Source organism: Misgurnus anguillicaudatus, chromosome 17, assembly GCF_027580225.2.
Source record: "Misgurnus anguillicaudatus chromosome 17, ASM2758022v2, whole genome shotgun sequence".
In the NCBI taxonomy this organism is placed as follows: Eukaryota; Metazoa; Chordata; class Actinopteri; order Cypriniformes; family Cobitidae; genus Misgurnus; species Misgurnus anguillicaudatus.
In genome coordinates, this window is record NC_073353.2 from 13,540,479 (window position 1) to 13,556,964 (window position 16,486).

General features: G+C 34.6%; 1 protein-coding gene across 2 annotated transcripts; it reads left to right on the forward strand.

Annotated features, from left to right (window-relative positions):
* Window positions 1-3,510: 3,510 nt before the first annotated feature.
* Window positions 3,511-14,938, forward strand: fhl2a (four and a half LIM domains 2a). Of its 2 annotated transcripts, none has more exons than XM_055215334.2 (6): window positions 3,511-3,658; window positions 8,598-8,773; window positions 12,165-12,339; window positions 13,087-13,256; window positions 13,883-14,069; window positions 14,425-14,938. In XM_055215334.2, exons 2-6 carry the CDS (start codon window positions 8,618-8,620, stop codon window positions 14,574-14,576), a joined length of 840 nt encoding a protein of 279 aa, XP_055071309.2. In that variant the 5' UTR covers window positions 3,511-3,658; window positions 8,598-8,617; the 3' UTR covers window positions 14,577-14,938. The 2 variants fall into 2 exon arrangements, with proteins under 2 accessions (XP_055071309.2, XP_055071308.2); XM_055215333.2 differs by lacking the exon at window positions 3,511-3,658 and adding an exon at window positions 7,584-7,867.
* Window positions 14,939-16,486: the final 1,548 nt, after the last annotated feature.

Genomic DNA, 16,486 nt, shown 5'->3' on the forward strand with positions numbered 1-16,486 from the left:
GATGCGTCTAAAGGGTTTATGATAAAAGAGACACCAGATACTTGCATAATCTCATGCGTAATTAAAGTTTAATGTTAAGGGAGTGTCTTGCGTGTATTTTTGTGAATGTGAGCATCTCTTTTATCATAAACTGTTTTGACGCGTTTGCAGCAGGTACTTATTTTGACGAAACACGTGATGCACATGGTTTACATGATGCAACAAACACATATTTTGAAAACGCAAGCAACACACATGACACTTATTTTGAATTAGTGCCCCTCGGATGAGCAGTCACGAGCAGCGACTGATATTTTCACAAAATGTTCTTTACATTACAGTATGTAGGATGATTTTATAGAAAACAGTAAATCACAAAAATGAATTTAGCAGGGTTTTCTACAGACATGATCACAATTTCTTTTAAGAAAATGAGAACTTGGTGACATAACTGAAAACTCAAAAGATTAAAATATGTCAAATTATACAATTAAAAGATTTACTAATAGTCATTACAATTAATAACATCAGTGCACATTTCTACAAGCTTATAGTATGTGTATTGGTGACTATCATCATTACAATAACTTTCAAAAATGATGTAACCTTGCAGGTATTCTTGCAACATGTTCAGTTGGGAATAATTGCTGATTTACTCCATGCACTTCATGCTTTTCCATACAGATTTTGAAAAGGGTAAAATACCACGTGTATCCTTTTGGTTACATGCTTCACTAAGTGCCCTGGCCAAAAATAGCATGTTTAGCTGATCCTGACAAATGGAGCACCTTTTTCCAATTAATCTGAAAATAAATCCATGAGGAAAATGTTAGTAATTGGGAATATGCACTGTTAAAAATGCTAGTTGGGTCAAATATGGATGAAACCCACAGTCTAAAATAAAAGGTACAAAATCTGTCAGTGGAATGATACCTTTAAAAAGGTCCTAATATGCAGTGGTGGCCGGTCACTTCTTTTTTTTTGCGAAGTTGCTGCAGACGCGTCTAAAGCATCTAAAGGGTTTATAATAAAAGAGACGCTCACATTTGCCAGATACTCGCATAATCTCATGTGCAATCAGAGTTTAGTGTTAAGGGAGTGACTTGCGTGTATTTTGTGAACGTGAGCGTCTCTTTTATCATAGACGGTTTTGACGTGTGTGCAGCAGGCACTTATTTTGTCAAAACACATGATGCACATGGTTCACATGACGCAACAAATACATATTTTGAAAACACAAGCAACACACATGACACTCTTTTTTTGAATTTACACCCCTCGGATGAGCAGTCACGAGCCGCCCCTGCTAATATGTAACATTTAGGTACAGATGTGTATACATTCAGCATGTACCTGTGAGGTAAAAATAATATGCACTCTTTAGGTACAAAGGTGCCCTAAAAAATGCTAGGTTATTTTCAACCCAGCATTGAGTCAAAAGGTGACGAGCCCAGCCATTGGGTTATATTAACCCAGGAAATGTTTATATTTGACCCAACAATGGGTTAAAACAACCCAGCATTTTGGGTTAAAACAACCCAGCATAATTTAAATTACAAAACAGGGCACTGGACTCACTTTTTGACACAGGGTTTGGTTTAAAATAACCTAGCATTTTTTAGTGTGTACTTTTGAAAGGGTAACATCCCACCTTTTGTACACCTTTCTATGAAAATGTAGCTTTGGGTTAACAGTTAAATAATGTTGGGTTGTTTTAACCCAAACCTAGGAAAAGTATGGACATTAAGGTTAATTTAACCCAGCTGCTGAGTTTGTTCATATTTTATCCCAACCATGGATTGAAAAACCCAACATTTTTACAGTATAGACATCCTACAAGGACCAGATGGAAAAAACATCAACAATCTTTATTTTAGATCCTGCCAATACATTCTCCTTTATAATTCATCAAAGCTCATCTGATATAAAGTTAATCATTAGTGGTTCAGTGAATCTATCCACTCGTTTGCATATGAAACACAAGATGGATGTCTGATAATAGATTAAGCCCTGAGATGACAGATGTGTTGGGCGCTTGCCGTCATTTGTCCATCTGTTGCTGTGATGATGAGATGACTTACCAGACTCCACACTTGCTTCCTATTGAATATCATCCATAATCACTTTCTACAAGAGAGGGAATCCGCTAAGCAATATGGCCTCAGATTGATGTTGGTGTTAAATATCAGAAGCTACTGACTGCCTAATAAATGAATAGGAGTTAAGGGCTTGGTTGACCAATAAAGCCTATAGATTCTTGAAATTTTGTGTCTGATCTACAATAATGTAAAGGTCAGAGGATCAGGATCATTCCAAAATTGATAAGATAAAGAGAGGGATGGGGTGTCGCAGTGGGGTGGAGCTCCTGTATGAATAGAAAGGAGAGCGAGAGATGAGTGAGTGATGGGAAGGTGCAGAAATAGCTGTGGAATATTCTGAGTAACCATACATAGAGTCTGTTATCAGGATGCATGGATAGTGTCTTTAACACAATCAAAGAGAGAGAGAGAGAGAGAGAGAGAGAGAGAGAGAGAGAGAGAGAGAGAGAGAGAGAGAGAATAGCTGGGAATAGCTGAATTTTATTTGGAAGTAAGTCCATTCCTCAAGTGTCATTGCATACCTTTTACTCATGTTCCACTAGATTTGACAACTAGTTTGTTGTAATAAATAAATAAATAATCCAATCTTGCAGAATAAACACAACCCAATACAAGTCTATCACCACCACCTGCAATAAATTAATTTTATAGGTCACATTTCCTGACTTTTCCTTGTAACTAAAGCAGAAGAAATTTTTTGGCAAGTGGCACCAAGACCATAGAAGGGAGCATGTAAACATAGACTTTGTTCTCTGTTTGTTTGTTCTGGCTCCTTTCACACAAATGCTTGAGGGATAGAAGTAAAATCAGGGAATAAGAGGCAGATGATAAAGTTACTGCGAGGCACAAAATCTTATATAACAACACTTTAGGGTCCAAATACTCATGAGTTCATGCATGACTTTTGTTTTTATTATGTGACGATGTTGATGAAGAGTTGGAAAGTTGGCTTTTCATGTCTGTAGATGAAGTGCAGCTGTTTATTTACATCCTAAATCAACCCAATCTTTGCGTGGGTTGACTTATCATGAGTCCATTTGGTTTGAACATTGGGGGAGTTGAAGTGTCAACTGTACATGTATTCATTAATAACCGTATAAATATTGTGGGGGTTGTAGGCATACCCCCTTGGAAAATACGCTCCGGTCTAAATCTATTTTTACCCCATTTCTTCCAAAAGCAACAAGACAAATGCACATTTAGCTTCTTGTGTAAATGTTGCTTTTGCAAATATAGAAAAAACGATTAGTTTATATATTAATTGCAGTGTGGAAATTAGTATTGCATTACATTATAAGACCTTATAAGGACTCGGGACTGAAGAGGTAAGCATGATTGTGTGTGTGTGTGTGTGTGGGGGGGTACATATGAGTGGGTTTATCTTGTGTGGTGGTCTTTTTGCTGCGTTTGTTTTATTTATAGCTCATCTTGATAAAAAGCGGCTGCCCAAACCTTACCACTCCAATTAGTCACTCCATAGGTGGAGTAAATTCATCAGGAGGACATACAGCCTCAGCCGAGAGCCACCGACGCTCAGTCTGACCAGACTCTTCTCATAGACAGGCTGCACGTCTTCTAAGGTAAGAACTATAGGCACTTGAGTTCATACAGGTAGATTACTAACATGTAACAACACTGCTAATACACTCTTAAAAATAAAGGTTCATAAATGTCATAGGAGAACCTTTTTTTGGTTCCCCAAGGACCTTTTAGTCAAACATTCTCAAAGAGTCATTTTTCTTACCTTTTATTTACTACAAAGTACTTTATGTCCAACAGAAAGGTTCTGTAGATGGTTCTTAATGGTATCATACAGCCTGACAAAGACTAACATTACTAACATTAACAAAGACTAAAACTTGATGCTGCAAAATGTTGCTTTTTTAAGTTCAAAGGCATGAGTTTATCGAAAGTGTTATCAGTCAAAACTTCAACAACTTGTGTTTTGCTGTGTCAAGACTTCTGTTCACATCTGCATTGCTTAGTTTAGTGATATAGTCACGTTTTTTTTTCTTTTTTCGTGCTATTATCACAAAATTTCGTGTTTTTCGTGATCGTATAACGAATTCCTGTTTTCGTGTTATTATCACGTATTGGTTACTCAACTGCTTTTCCCTATTTTTAAACCATTGTCGCTTCGATTTAGGGTTAGATTTGGCGCTTGCATTAGAATGTAACTTTATATATTGGTTTATACTATTTTTTCTGATTTATTTTTTTATATGTCGCCTGGCGTTAGGGTTAGAGTTGGGTTTGGTTAGGGATGTCATTTTATGTAAATCTAACCCTAAACCGAAGCGACAATGGTAAGAAAATAGGACAAAACAGTTGAGTAACCAATACGTGATAATCACACGAAAACAGGAATTCGTTATACGATCACGAAAAAACACAAAATTTCATGATTATAGCACGAAAAAAGAATAAAAAAATACGTGACTACATAACGAAATTTCGTGAGACTGGGTAGCACAACCATGATGCTTTTCTCTCTCATCCAACATAGTGATGTTACTCCTGCTTTAACCCCTGATTTTCAGGTGTTTAGTTAGTGTGCCTTATTTTGATTGGTTGATCAGCATTTCGATTGGTTTGAAACATGGGATGTCCAGTTGGACGTAGAATTTGAAGTGGTTAACACTTGCCATTCTGTGTAGTAAATATAATGTTAATTTTAGCCGTTCAAAATCCATAAGATAAATACATACATTTACCCGTTTATATTTTTATGTACTGATGGCATGTATACATTTCATATGATACTCCAGAGAAGTCATGTTTAGTCTCTCATAAATATGTAATACTACATAGAAAATATCACTTCATACCTATGAGCGTGATCGCATACTACTCATAGAGTATGTTATGCATAACTTTGCATGCTTTGAATTATGCCATAATGAGCTCAAAGAGTTTAATGATTAAAATTATAATTCATGATTTAATGATAAAATTCACTATTTACCATATATCTGAATAATTTCGTGTGCAGTTCCATGCAAATGTGAGCCTTATCATAAAAAGCTACGTTTTTAGCCATAGTTTTCAATAGGGCTGTGCGGCTGTCAAAAGATTAATCATGATTAATCACATACAAAATAAAAGTTTGTGTTTGCATAATAAATGTGTGTGTGTGTATTGTGTGTATATATTATGTATAAAAACACAGATACATGTATGAATTTAAGAAAAATTTTATATTTTTTATTTATAATATAAAATATATCAAAATTGATATATCGATTTTATATATTTTATATTATAAATATAAATAAAAAATATACCTAAATAATTTTTTTCTTAAATATATATATATATATATATATATATATATATATATATATAATTACTAGGGCTGTCAATAGATTAAAATATTTAATCGCAGTTAATCGCATGATTTCATGAGTTAACTCGCGATTAATCTCAAATTAATCGCACATTTTTATCTGTTCTAAATTTACCTAAATGTAACACTTTTTAAGTTTGTAATGCTCTAATCAGCATGGATTTGGATAATATATATGCTATATCCAAATATATGTCTACAACAGCCTGTTTACATTTTCAACAGAACCATCAGCCATAGTTTTATAAATATTTTTGCCTTTAGAAGACCTTGTTCTTTCCCCATATCTGTTTGCTGCTTCATCATTTGTGACCTGTGCTGGCAAATTGAGTTGGGATGAGCAAATTTTCAAAAATGTGTCATTTATATTTTAACATTCTCTATTAAAAAACTTCAAAACAATTGGAACAATTGTTGGAATCTGACAAAGCATGACAGAACTATACCTGTTAATGCAGAGCAAAAACAATATCAATATACATATATGTTTTTCTTTTATTGTTTAATTTTGACATTGAGACAGGCCACTTTAACCCAGCTAACAGAAAAAAGTTCTAAGAACGTTCCCTGAAAGTTCTTTACGTTCCCAAAAACGTTCTGCCAACGTTAAAAGTGTCCAGTTTTCTTGACGTTCTAAGAACGTTTTTGTGTTGTCTCAACGTTAGAGTAATGTTACATTTTACCATTTTTAAACGTTATGACAATGTCATGTTTTAATGTTCACACAATGTTTAAAACAACAACTGTTTATTATATTGACTTGTTTAATTGTTATGTAAATGATAGAGAAACATTGCATTTTATTATATTTATTTTTTATATTTATATTATTTTATTATATTTATTATATATTATATATTTATTATATATTATATATCTATTATATATAAATAATTACACACAGAGCACACACATAAATTATGCAAAAAACTTTTATTTTGTATGCGATTAATCGCAATTATTCTATTGACAGCCCTAGTTTTTAATCATACTGAGATGTGAATATTTGGTGGTTTAAATACTATATAAAAGTGTTTATTAGTTAAGTAATGTAAGTGCACATTTCAGAATGATCACATCCATAACACTGTTTTCCTCATAAATCCTCATCATACAAAATTAAAAGAAAATAAATGTTAAATGTTCTTTGAAAACTTGTAAGGCTTGTCACGTATTTTGCTCAGATAATAAAATACACTAAAGATTAATTTTACAGTGACTTTCTGTTGTGTAATCAACTTACCATTGCCACTGTATGTGACACAAAGCAGGCAAAAGCACGCACATCAATCTCAACTGACTGCTTAACCAATAACAATCGGTTTATTATTAAAAAAAGCTATCACATAGCGTTAGTAGTAGTGATGTTTTGAGCAGGCAGGCTCTTCATCAGACACTGTTTGTGACACCTCAAGGTATATGACAGCTATAAGTCCCTCTAAAAGCATTTATAGGCAAGATAAAAGGGGCAGTGGGCATTTATAGACTCTCAATGGGTGGTCGGACTCTTGACTTATCCTCTCTATGGATATACTGTAGATTGTGCTGTAGTGAGAAAAAGGTTTTAATCTCAGGAGAGATAAATGGGTGGAAGCAATGAACCTATTAAAATAAGTTTGGGTCTTAGATATAATGTTATCATGATTTCAACAAAGGCAGAGATGCGAGAAGAGGAAGTGAGTTTCAAAAAGGGCAAACATTAAAAAATTAGATTAGAATAACAAATAATAAATAAATACATATTTAAATAGATAAAAAAGGAAAGAAAGAATAAATAAAGAGCAAAAAGCAAGGAATTAATCCATTTACTCAGCAAAAAAGTCAGGTAGTGTACTATAATGACAATATATAGGCTTAATAAATACAGACAAACATATAAAAGTAAAAAAAATCACAGCCGGGCTCAGGAGGTCATATTTCCGAGAGATCAGGATGAGACAATAATTTTTAAAAAAAAGTCAAGAATGACCTACATCATGCTTTTTCAATAGCGTTGAAAGTGAGAGAATTGTCCAAATGGAAAGAATTGACATGGCTTGCCAGTTGGACAGAGAAATCCTTCAAAAGTGAGACGGCAAAAAAGGGCAAGACAAACAGGAAGCAGAAGCGGGGGAGTGAAGGATTGACTGTGCAAGTCAGAAAAGAATTTTCTTCGAAGGATTTTAAGCAAGAGAGAGACGCTTCTGCGTTCCACCATGCGCTGCCTTTTATGGTCAAACTGTTGAAGGGGATTCGGTATAGTAATGAAACCCGGGACGCACGGCAGCTCAGTCAGACACGCTCAGAGCTGGATAACAGGAGGCTGAGGCAGCGTGTGAGGGGTACTGGAGACCTCTGAGGCACAGACACAGAGCAGGACAGCTGGCATACAGTGAGGTGGCACATATCGCCAAAGGGCTCATGGGAAAAATAAGCAGAGGGGCTTAAAGGGTCTAGAACTTAAGTAAGTAGATGTTATTCCAGCATGCAATTTTCTAAAAATCAATAACATTTCCTAGTTACAGAATTAGATTTAAGTTTGTTATAGCATTAGAATGATGTGGTTTATTATGAACACATGGCTTATTCTCATCAATCCATGCCAGGCATATTTACACACACACAATGTAATCACTGACAGCTGGAAGTGAGACTGGTTACTATAGTATGATGTAGTACACTGTGGAATTTCAGTGCACTCCATCCAGCCTGATGCCTTTAGTTTAGATTAAAGGGATTTTGGGAGTGTGTATGCCATGAATTTAGCTGATAAACTGACAAAAACTGGTACATAGGGTGTTTAAAATTCTGTTGTGATCTGACAAGATCTGTCATCTACTTGCATCCATCATCCATTATACAGTACACACTAAGTTATTTTTGGTACCCAAATAAATTAATAATAAGAAATTCTTTCTCATCTTTTTATAGTCTGTAAATCTTTTTTCCAAGAACCTTTCGTGCAGCAGAATGGTTGAATGTTGATGTTAAAGTTCCTTTATTGAACCATCCAGCATGGCAAAAAAGCTTTTAGGGACTTCTATTTTTGAGAGTGAATATTTCACAACGCAATGCTTTGTGAGGGTTTGACTCAAATACGAGGTGTAATACAGTAACACAGATTGCAATCATTTTAGGAGATGGGCGAACGTTTTCTTAATCTTCTCCTTCTTCAAATTCTTTCTCTAATTCAGGGCTAAAGGTTGAAGTGAAGATGACCGAGCGCTATGACTGTCACTACTGTAAGGAGTCTCTGTTTGGGAATAAGTATGTTCTGCGTGAGGACAACCCATACTGTGTGAAGTGCTATGAAAGTCTGTATTCCAACACCTGTGAGGAATGCAAGAAACCCATCGGCTGCAACAGCAGGGTAACGTCACACAGTAGTACAGTATAAAGTTGTTTTTATGTCATTCAGGGTCAAGTTTATCTCAACTGGTTACCACAGTAATGTATGTGGCTGTAGAGATAACAAAAAAAAAAATCAATAAATGAAATAAAATGTTGTCACTGGGGCAGTACTGTACCCTTTAAAAAGGTCCTATACAAATTAAATATGTATACACTGAAAAAAAACAACTTGTAAAATTTACTTAAAATCTACTTAAAGGTAGGGTAACACATTTTGAAAAATGCTAACGGTAGCCGCCTAGCAATGAAATCCCGATCCCACCCTCAAGTCAAATCGCCATCCAAAGTCACGCCTCTTTCAAAACACATGAACACGCACAGATCAGACGGTCACATCTCATGTCTCATTTAGCAGTGAGAAAACTTTGCAGTACAAAGTCGAATAACACTTCCAAAATAACCAAACAACTGGTTTACATCAGAATTAGTTTAAGCCCAAGTTCGGTTGTGTAGACGTAGTAACTATATCGTTACGCTAATCCGTAAACGAACACAAATTTCATAAGCAACACAATGTTTCATCAAAGTAGAATATCTGAATCCATCTCAATACAAACATATCGCGTACCTACCTTACCAAAATAAACAGTGCAATGACCCTTTCAGACCCTTTGCAGCTCCTGCAGCTGTTTGCATCTCGTGGTAAAACAGTAAAGTTACAGATGTTAATTTGGGTTTTTGCTCTTGCTGATCCAGGCAGTTTTGCTGTTGTTGTTATAAAAGATGCCTTTAGTTTTGTGCCTCCTGTGTAGGTTGTCAATTTAGCAGAAAAGTTTGCTGTTCTCACCGTTTACAGGCAGGAGGTGAGCGCACGTGAACGCGCCGATGACGTATGGTGTCTGCGTGGACTCGCTGCGCGGTGGGTATTCAAATTACGCTTACGTATGAGGGACAAAAATGGAAATGTCCGTTCGGACCGAAATCTATGATTTGTTGAACATTTTTTGGTCCTACGCCTTTCACAGATAACCTAAATTTCTACAAATACATTTAAACAACTTAACACAGTGATTGCTATCAGGATGTGAGGAGACTTTTAACCAGCAAAACAAAAAATGTTTCAGGATCAAATCTGTTACCCTACCTTTAATAATGCATGAAAAACATATGTTAAATAATTAAGTAAATGTTACTTCATTATTTTTTTTTAAGTTAGATTTATTTTTTATCGTTTAGGTAAAGTCTATTAGTTTTTTTTTAATTGAAGCATTGGTGTCCTAAAAATATTAAATAAATCGTATTTACTGTTTATTATTTTCTTTACCATAGTTCTATGGACTTAGTTATTTTTAGTGTTATAAGTCAGTCATTAAATAAACTTGATTCTGAACAGAAACGCACACAAATTTTTGACATGCATTGTCAGCACTGTGAAGAGAAATACAATATAAAGTTCCAAACAGGGTTCATGTAAAGAAACACTGATAACCTGAACGGTGACTTTACAAAATGATCATTTACAACAAAACAACATCAATAATATAAGAGCTTGAACATATATGACATTTTATTAACACATATTTAAGTACACTATAAAAAAATCAGTAGAAATTGCAGCTGGGTTGCCGCTAACTTACCGTAGATTTACATTTATGTTTTTTACTGGCAACATTTTGTTCAAAGTTAAATGAACATTAAACATTTACAAGTCTTTGTCTTTACAGAGTAAAACTAAAAAACAGCATCAAGCAAAACATTCTGGGAAACAAAATCTTAAGCAAAAAAAACAGAAAAAGGTTGATGATGATTTCTGGTTCCCAGAATGCTTTGCATGAGGCTGTTCTTGTGTAGTTTTATTCTGTCTAGATAAAGACTTGTTAATATTTAAAATGTATTTAACTTTGAACAAACTCTTGCCAGTAGATGACATAGATTTTAATCTACGGTGGATTACCGGCAACCCAGCTGCAATAACATTGAAATTTCCACAGATTTTTTTTACAGTGTAGTTAAAGTTTTTATCAGTTTTATTCTGGGATAAAAGCTTAAAAAATAAAAATATTCTGGCACAAAGAATTGTGGGTATTCCTTACAACATGTGCAAATAAAGTTAATTTTACTTGATTTTTTTAGTTTAATGTATTTAATATTCTTAAGTTAAATGAACTAAGATTTTTTTACTTTAATCTGCTAAAGTTTTTGATTAAAATTTATTTAATTATTTTAGGACTATGTGCAGTGACTATAAAACAGTTAAATAATACAAGAAAATGTCTAATACGACTTACTATTCCCACACAGTTCGTTTTCTTTTCATGAAATAATTGTGTATTTATCATCATTTTACCTAGAAAAATCTAGTTCTCAATAAATGTTAATATTATTATGTAGAAATTATGAGAGTTCATCTAATATAATATTACTACACCAAAAAGTTCGTTTTTTCAGTGTACATTTGGTATCTGTATACCTTTAAGGTACTAATATGCACTCTTTTGTACCGATACCTCTGAGGTATGAACTCTTTAGATGCAAATGTGTACAAAGGGTGCCGCCCCAGTGAGAGCTAGGAGCATTTTTTTCACCATTTTGTTCTTAAAAAAAGTACTGGTTGTTTTATAGACATTAATGAGAACATAAAGTAATAATATACAGCTAATAAGCATATAAGACACAACTTTGTTGATGCCACTAACGTAAATAAAATACATTTATTTTTCCCTTATTACACGGCATTCTAAAATGCTTGTTTCTGATTGGCCAGTAGTGACATTACAGGGTATTATATTAAATTTTTGTGTAATATTAAACTGTACCTGTCGAAATGATTGCAGCATCCATGTTATCGTGTGATATTAATTTTTAGCTGAATAAAATACACGACTGGCCAATCAGAATCAAGCATTCTAGAGTGCCTTGTAATAATCTGTGATAACAACCACTCAAAACTAATAACACGTGGGAACCCAGATGCTGCAAATGATGCAAAAATGTAATATAAATATGTATTTTAATAAATATGAAATTATTTTGCAAATTAATAAACCAAATAGCGTGTTTGTTGACATTTAAAAGTCTTATCTTAAAAACTGAAGTAAGTAAACGTGGTGTTTTCCTCATTTAAGGTCTGCATTCGTTAAAAAAAAGAGCAAACAAAATATTTCATATTAATATTTACTGTTCCTTACTTTTAATGAGGCAAATAGCCAATAAGTGAAAAAATACAGGCAGCAGGTTGTTATCATGAAATAAGCCCCCTCAGTGTGATATTAACCCCAAACTTTGTAAAAACACTTTGTTTCCTTTGTGTCCTGATAAAATCAGTTTGCTTTTACTTCCAGAAGTCGCAAATCAGATTAAATGTAGAGTTCTTTGAATAGAATTGTCATCTGTAACTTTTGCTGATTTAGGATCTGTCCTACAAGGACCGTCACTGGCATGAAGACTGTTTCCACTGCTTCCAGTGCAAGCGTTCACTGGTGGACAAGCCTTTCTCCACCAAAGATGAGCAGCTACTGTGCACCGAGTGTTATTCGAACGAGTATTCGTCTAAATGCCATGCATGCAAGAAGACCATCATGCCTGGTAAGAGATTTTTTCTCTAAGGAGCAACTCCATCACATTTATTGATGTTTTTATAGTTATGTCATTAAAGCATAATAATTTATTTACCAACAATATTTAAAGCATAAAAACCTTTGTCACACTATAGGCAGATCCTATGTAGACGTATTAAACACATACCTATCATTGCTTCTAAGTAGGCTACTGCGTTAAAGCATATGAAAAAAATAGGTCATTGAGATTTGGCTCCCCTTGTGATGTCAGAATGGGTTAATACCGCCCCTTAATCTGCACTAGCCAACCACGGCACTGCCATTTAGTGCAGAGATCAGCTCATTTGCATTTTAAAGGACACCCCCAAAAATGGCACCTTTTTTCACACCTACAAAGTGGCAATATTAACATGTTATAATAAATGATCTATATAGTATTTTGAGCTAGAACCTCACATATGTACTCTGGGGACACCAAATAATTATTTGACATCTTTAAAAAGTATGTGAAATGTCCCCTTTAAGTTAAATGATTTCTGGTACTAATGATTCATTTATGAAATTATGATTTAAAAGGTCAACTATGTGTACATTTGGTACCAATATGTACCTCTGAGGTGCTAAAATGAACTCTTTAGTTGCATATGTGTACTTTTTGAAAGGGTACCACCCCAGTGACAGCGAGGCACTTTTTATTATTATTGAAATACTTTGATAGTATATTCCAAAATTGACCAAAATAAGATCAGAACATATATTTGCCGCTCTTCCTCAGGCTCCAGGAAGATGGAACATAAAGGAAACAGCTGGCATGAAACCTGCTTCAGTTGCCAGCGTTGCCAGCAGCCAATTGGCACCAAGAGCTTCATCCCTAAAGACAACAATAACTACTGCGTGCCCTGTTACGAAAAGCAGTTTGCCATGCAGTGTGTTCAATGCAAGAAGGTGCAGTAAATGTTAAAGGTGCCATAGAATGTAAAACTGTATTTACCTGGGCATAGATGAATAATAAGAGGTGATGAAATATCATGAGCCTGAAACATTGTTTCCTCCTTCTTATGTTAACCTTGTGCATTCAAAAGGCCGATGGAAAACAGGCCAATCTCATCATAACACCGACTGTGACGTAGCCCCAACATTCAATTACACATTAATTACAATGTTGTTACAAACCACACAAACTTACCACTCAGAAATGTCCATTTCCAATTTCAGAATAATTGATTGATACTCAAAATCTGTATTTTCGTCTGATACAGGCTCAAACATAAAGTCTGTTTACACACACACAGAGCTACTGAAATGAGCCTCTGAGCAACAGCCAATCAGAGCAAAGCTCAACATTATTATTCTTGACCTTTCAAATAAGGGAGAAATCCTAGGGTTGTAAATGGACATGTAAAACAGTCTCTGGATAATTTGTGCACTTAATAAAGCCACATATCTTCTATGTAGATTTCAGAAAACAATGTAAAATATTGTTTCAGTGCATTATTTGGCTCTTTAAACAGCAATTAGATGTTTTAAGCTGTAGATATTTAAACAATATTTCCTACTTTTTCTCATTCCAGCCAATCACCACTGGAGGTGTGACCTATCATGACCAGCCATGGCACAAGGACTGTTTCTTGTGTACTGGCTGTAAGCAGCAGCTGTCTGGTCAGCGCTTCACCTCTCGTGATGACTTTGCCTACTGCCTCAACTGCTTCTGTAACTTGTATGCCAAAAAATGTGCCTCCTGCACCACCCCCATCAGTGGTATGCTAAAACCAACATATGTAACCATAAATAATGACTAATGAATAATGAGAAAAATACCCATTTTTGGTATGGTTATAATGACAACCAGTGAAAGCTGCTTTAAAACAGGGCAATGTGCTATTCAGAATCGAGATGGCAATTACATTCCTGAATTTGAGTTAATATATAAATCAATAAATTATGCATTTAGTTCATATTAGCTAATGCATTAACTACATACAACCTTATTGTATAGGGCTACAGTCTAATAAAAAAGGTAGTTTCTCAAATTTCAGGGCTTTAAATTCTAAGTAAAAATTTTGGACAACCCTGGCTATCAAAACTATAACATGTCATTTCATGTTTGCTGTAGGACTTGGGGGAAGCAAGTACATCTCGTTTGAAGAACGCCAGTGGCACAATGACTGTTTCAACTGTAAGAAGTGCTCAGTGTCTCTGGTGGGCAGAGGTTTTCTAACCGAGAGAGATGACATCCTGTGTCCCGACTGTGGCAAAGACATATAAACCATTCGGGCACACGTGGTCGTGGTGTTGCTTAACCAAAGCGAAAAGCATAAATACAGCATGAGAGTGACGAATACATAAAAATATAGCGAATATTTTGCTAGCAAAATGTTTAATAGTCTAACAATATGAAGAGGCAGATTATCTTTATTTCAGTAGAGTTATATGAGCTGGTGAAGACTGAAAAGAAATTATTATAGAGATTAAATTGAAATTGTATAATGTGTTACATAGCATACAGTATGTCTTAACTTGAAAAAGTGGTTTGTTATGCATCCAGTTATTAATGAATTCTAAATAACTTTAATATAACCTATAATAACCAGTATCATTAAAGATAATTTAAACAAATTGACACCCAGTTATCTTTTGGACTTGTCTTTTTTACCATGAAGATGATCCTGTCTAGTACCAATTTAATCTCAGTCAGGGGCGTCATGCACCATTTTTTTTTTAAGGGGGCACAGTGTCAACAGCTCACAGAAATTTGTCTATACACAGACATCAAACGAAATATTATAGAGCTTTCAGTCTTTTCCATGGCACTTACATTTCTAACAATCTGAAAACCCCTGCCTCCATGCAAAAACCTCCAAAATAAGAGTGATGACTAACTTTAATATAAAATACTATTCAATCGGAATAATGACACATTTGCATCATATTTACATCTGAAACGGCATGTTTTATTTAAGTCTTAATGGCTTGTTTAATTGTGTCATTAATGCATTTTGCACAACAACTACATTATCATATAAAATTAATGTAATTTTAAATCCATAAAGTATATAAACAACGAAAATGACATAAGCTATAGCCACGTGATTGATTTTAATGTTCAATAATGATTTTAAAAAATATGTTTAGATAAAATTATTAGAGGAACGGATTTTTGCATTAAATTTTACCTCATGTCAGCATGTGTAATTCCGCGCCCACGTGAACTCTGGCGAACTTTGGCTTTGTGCCAAGAAGATGAATCTCTACTAATATAACGTTGAGACGGTCACATTTAAAACCATACATTTTCTACACAGAGGAGGTTAACTGCACATTACCGTACTGGGGTTTGGAAATGTTGTGAGCGTTTCTAACACGTTTTAATTCTTCAGATAGCCAAATGCAGCAGAAAGCCAGCAACAGAAGAGAGCTCGTGAGCGCGCCCAGACGCTGATGACGTCTGCGACTGCGCTGACTGCAGCGCCAGCTGCCGCCATAATAAAAGTAATGTAACATGATCAAAACACTATCAAAACGGCGAAAATCTCCGAAAAGTGACAAGGATGCAGCACAGAATGTATAATATTGTGCATATTAAACAGATTAAAAGTCAAATAACAGATTAATGGACGCTTATTGATTTTGAGGTTGGATGCAAAATCCATTGGCTCAAAAAAAACCAAGGGGGCCGTTTGAATGGGCATGACGCCTCTGATCTCAGTAACTAGAGATGGCAACATTAAACAAAACAATAGCGCCATCTAGTGTTAAACAATGGCCATGCATATTTTTTAAACTTGAACTGTCATAGCAAACAGGAGACAAAATGTATTTTGGATATGAATTTAATTCCAGCAAAGCTAAAATGTATAAATCTTTTCTGTATTGCATACACAATCATTTTTTTAATGTCAAAAATCATTAGGATATTAAATAAAGATTGTGTTCCATGAAGATATTTTGTAAATATCCTCCTGTTAATATATGTCAAATGTATTTATCATTAGTAATAGCCTACGTGTTGCTAAGGACTTCATTTGGACAACTTTGAAGACAATTTTCTCAATTGTCAAAATGTTCTTTGCACCCTCAGGCTCCAGATTTTTAAATAGTTGTATTTCAGCCAAATGTTGTCCTATCCTAACAAACTATTAATAAGTGAAAAATTAACCATAATGGTTTTGTGGTCC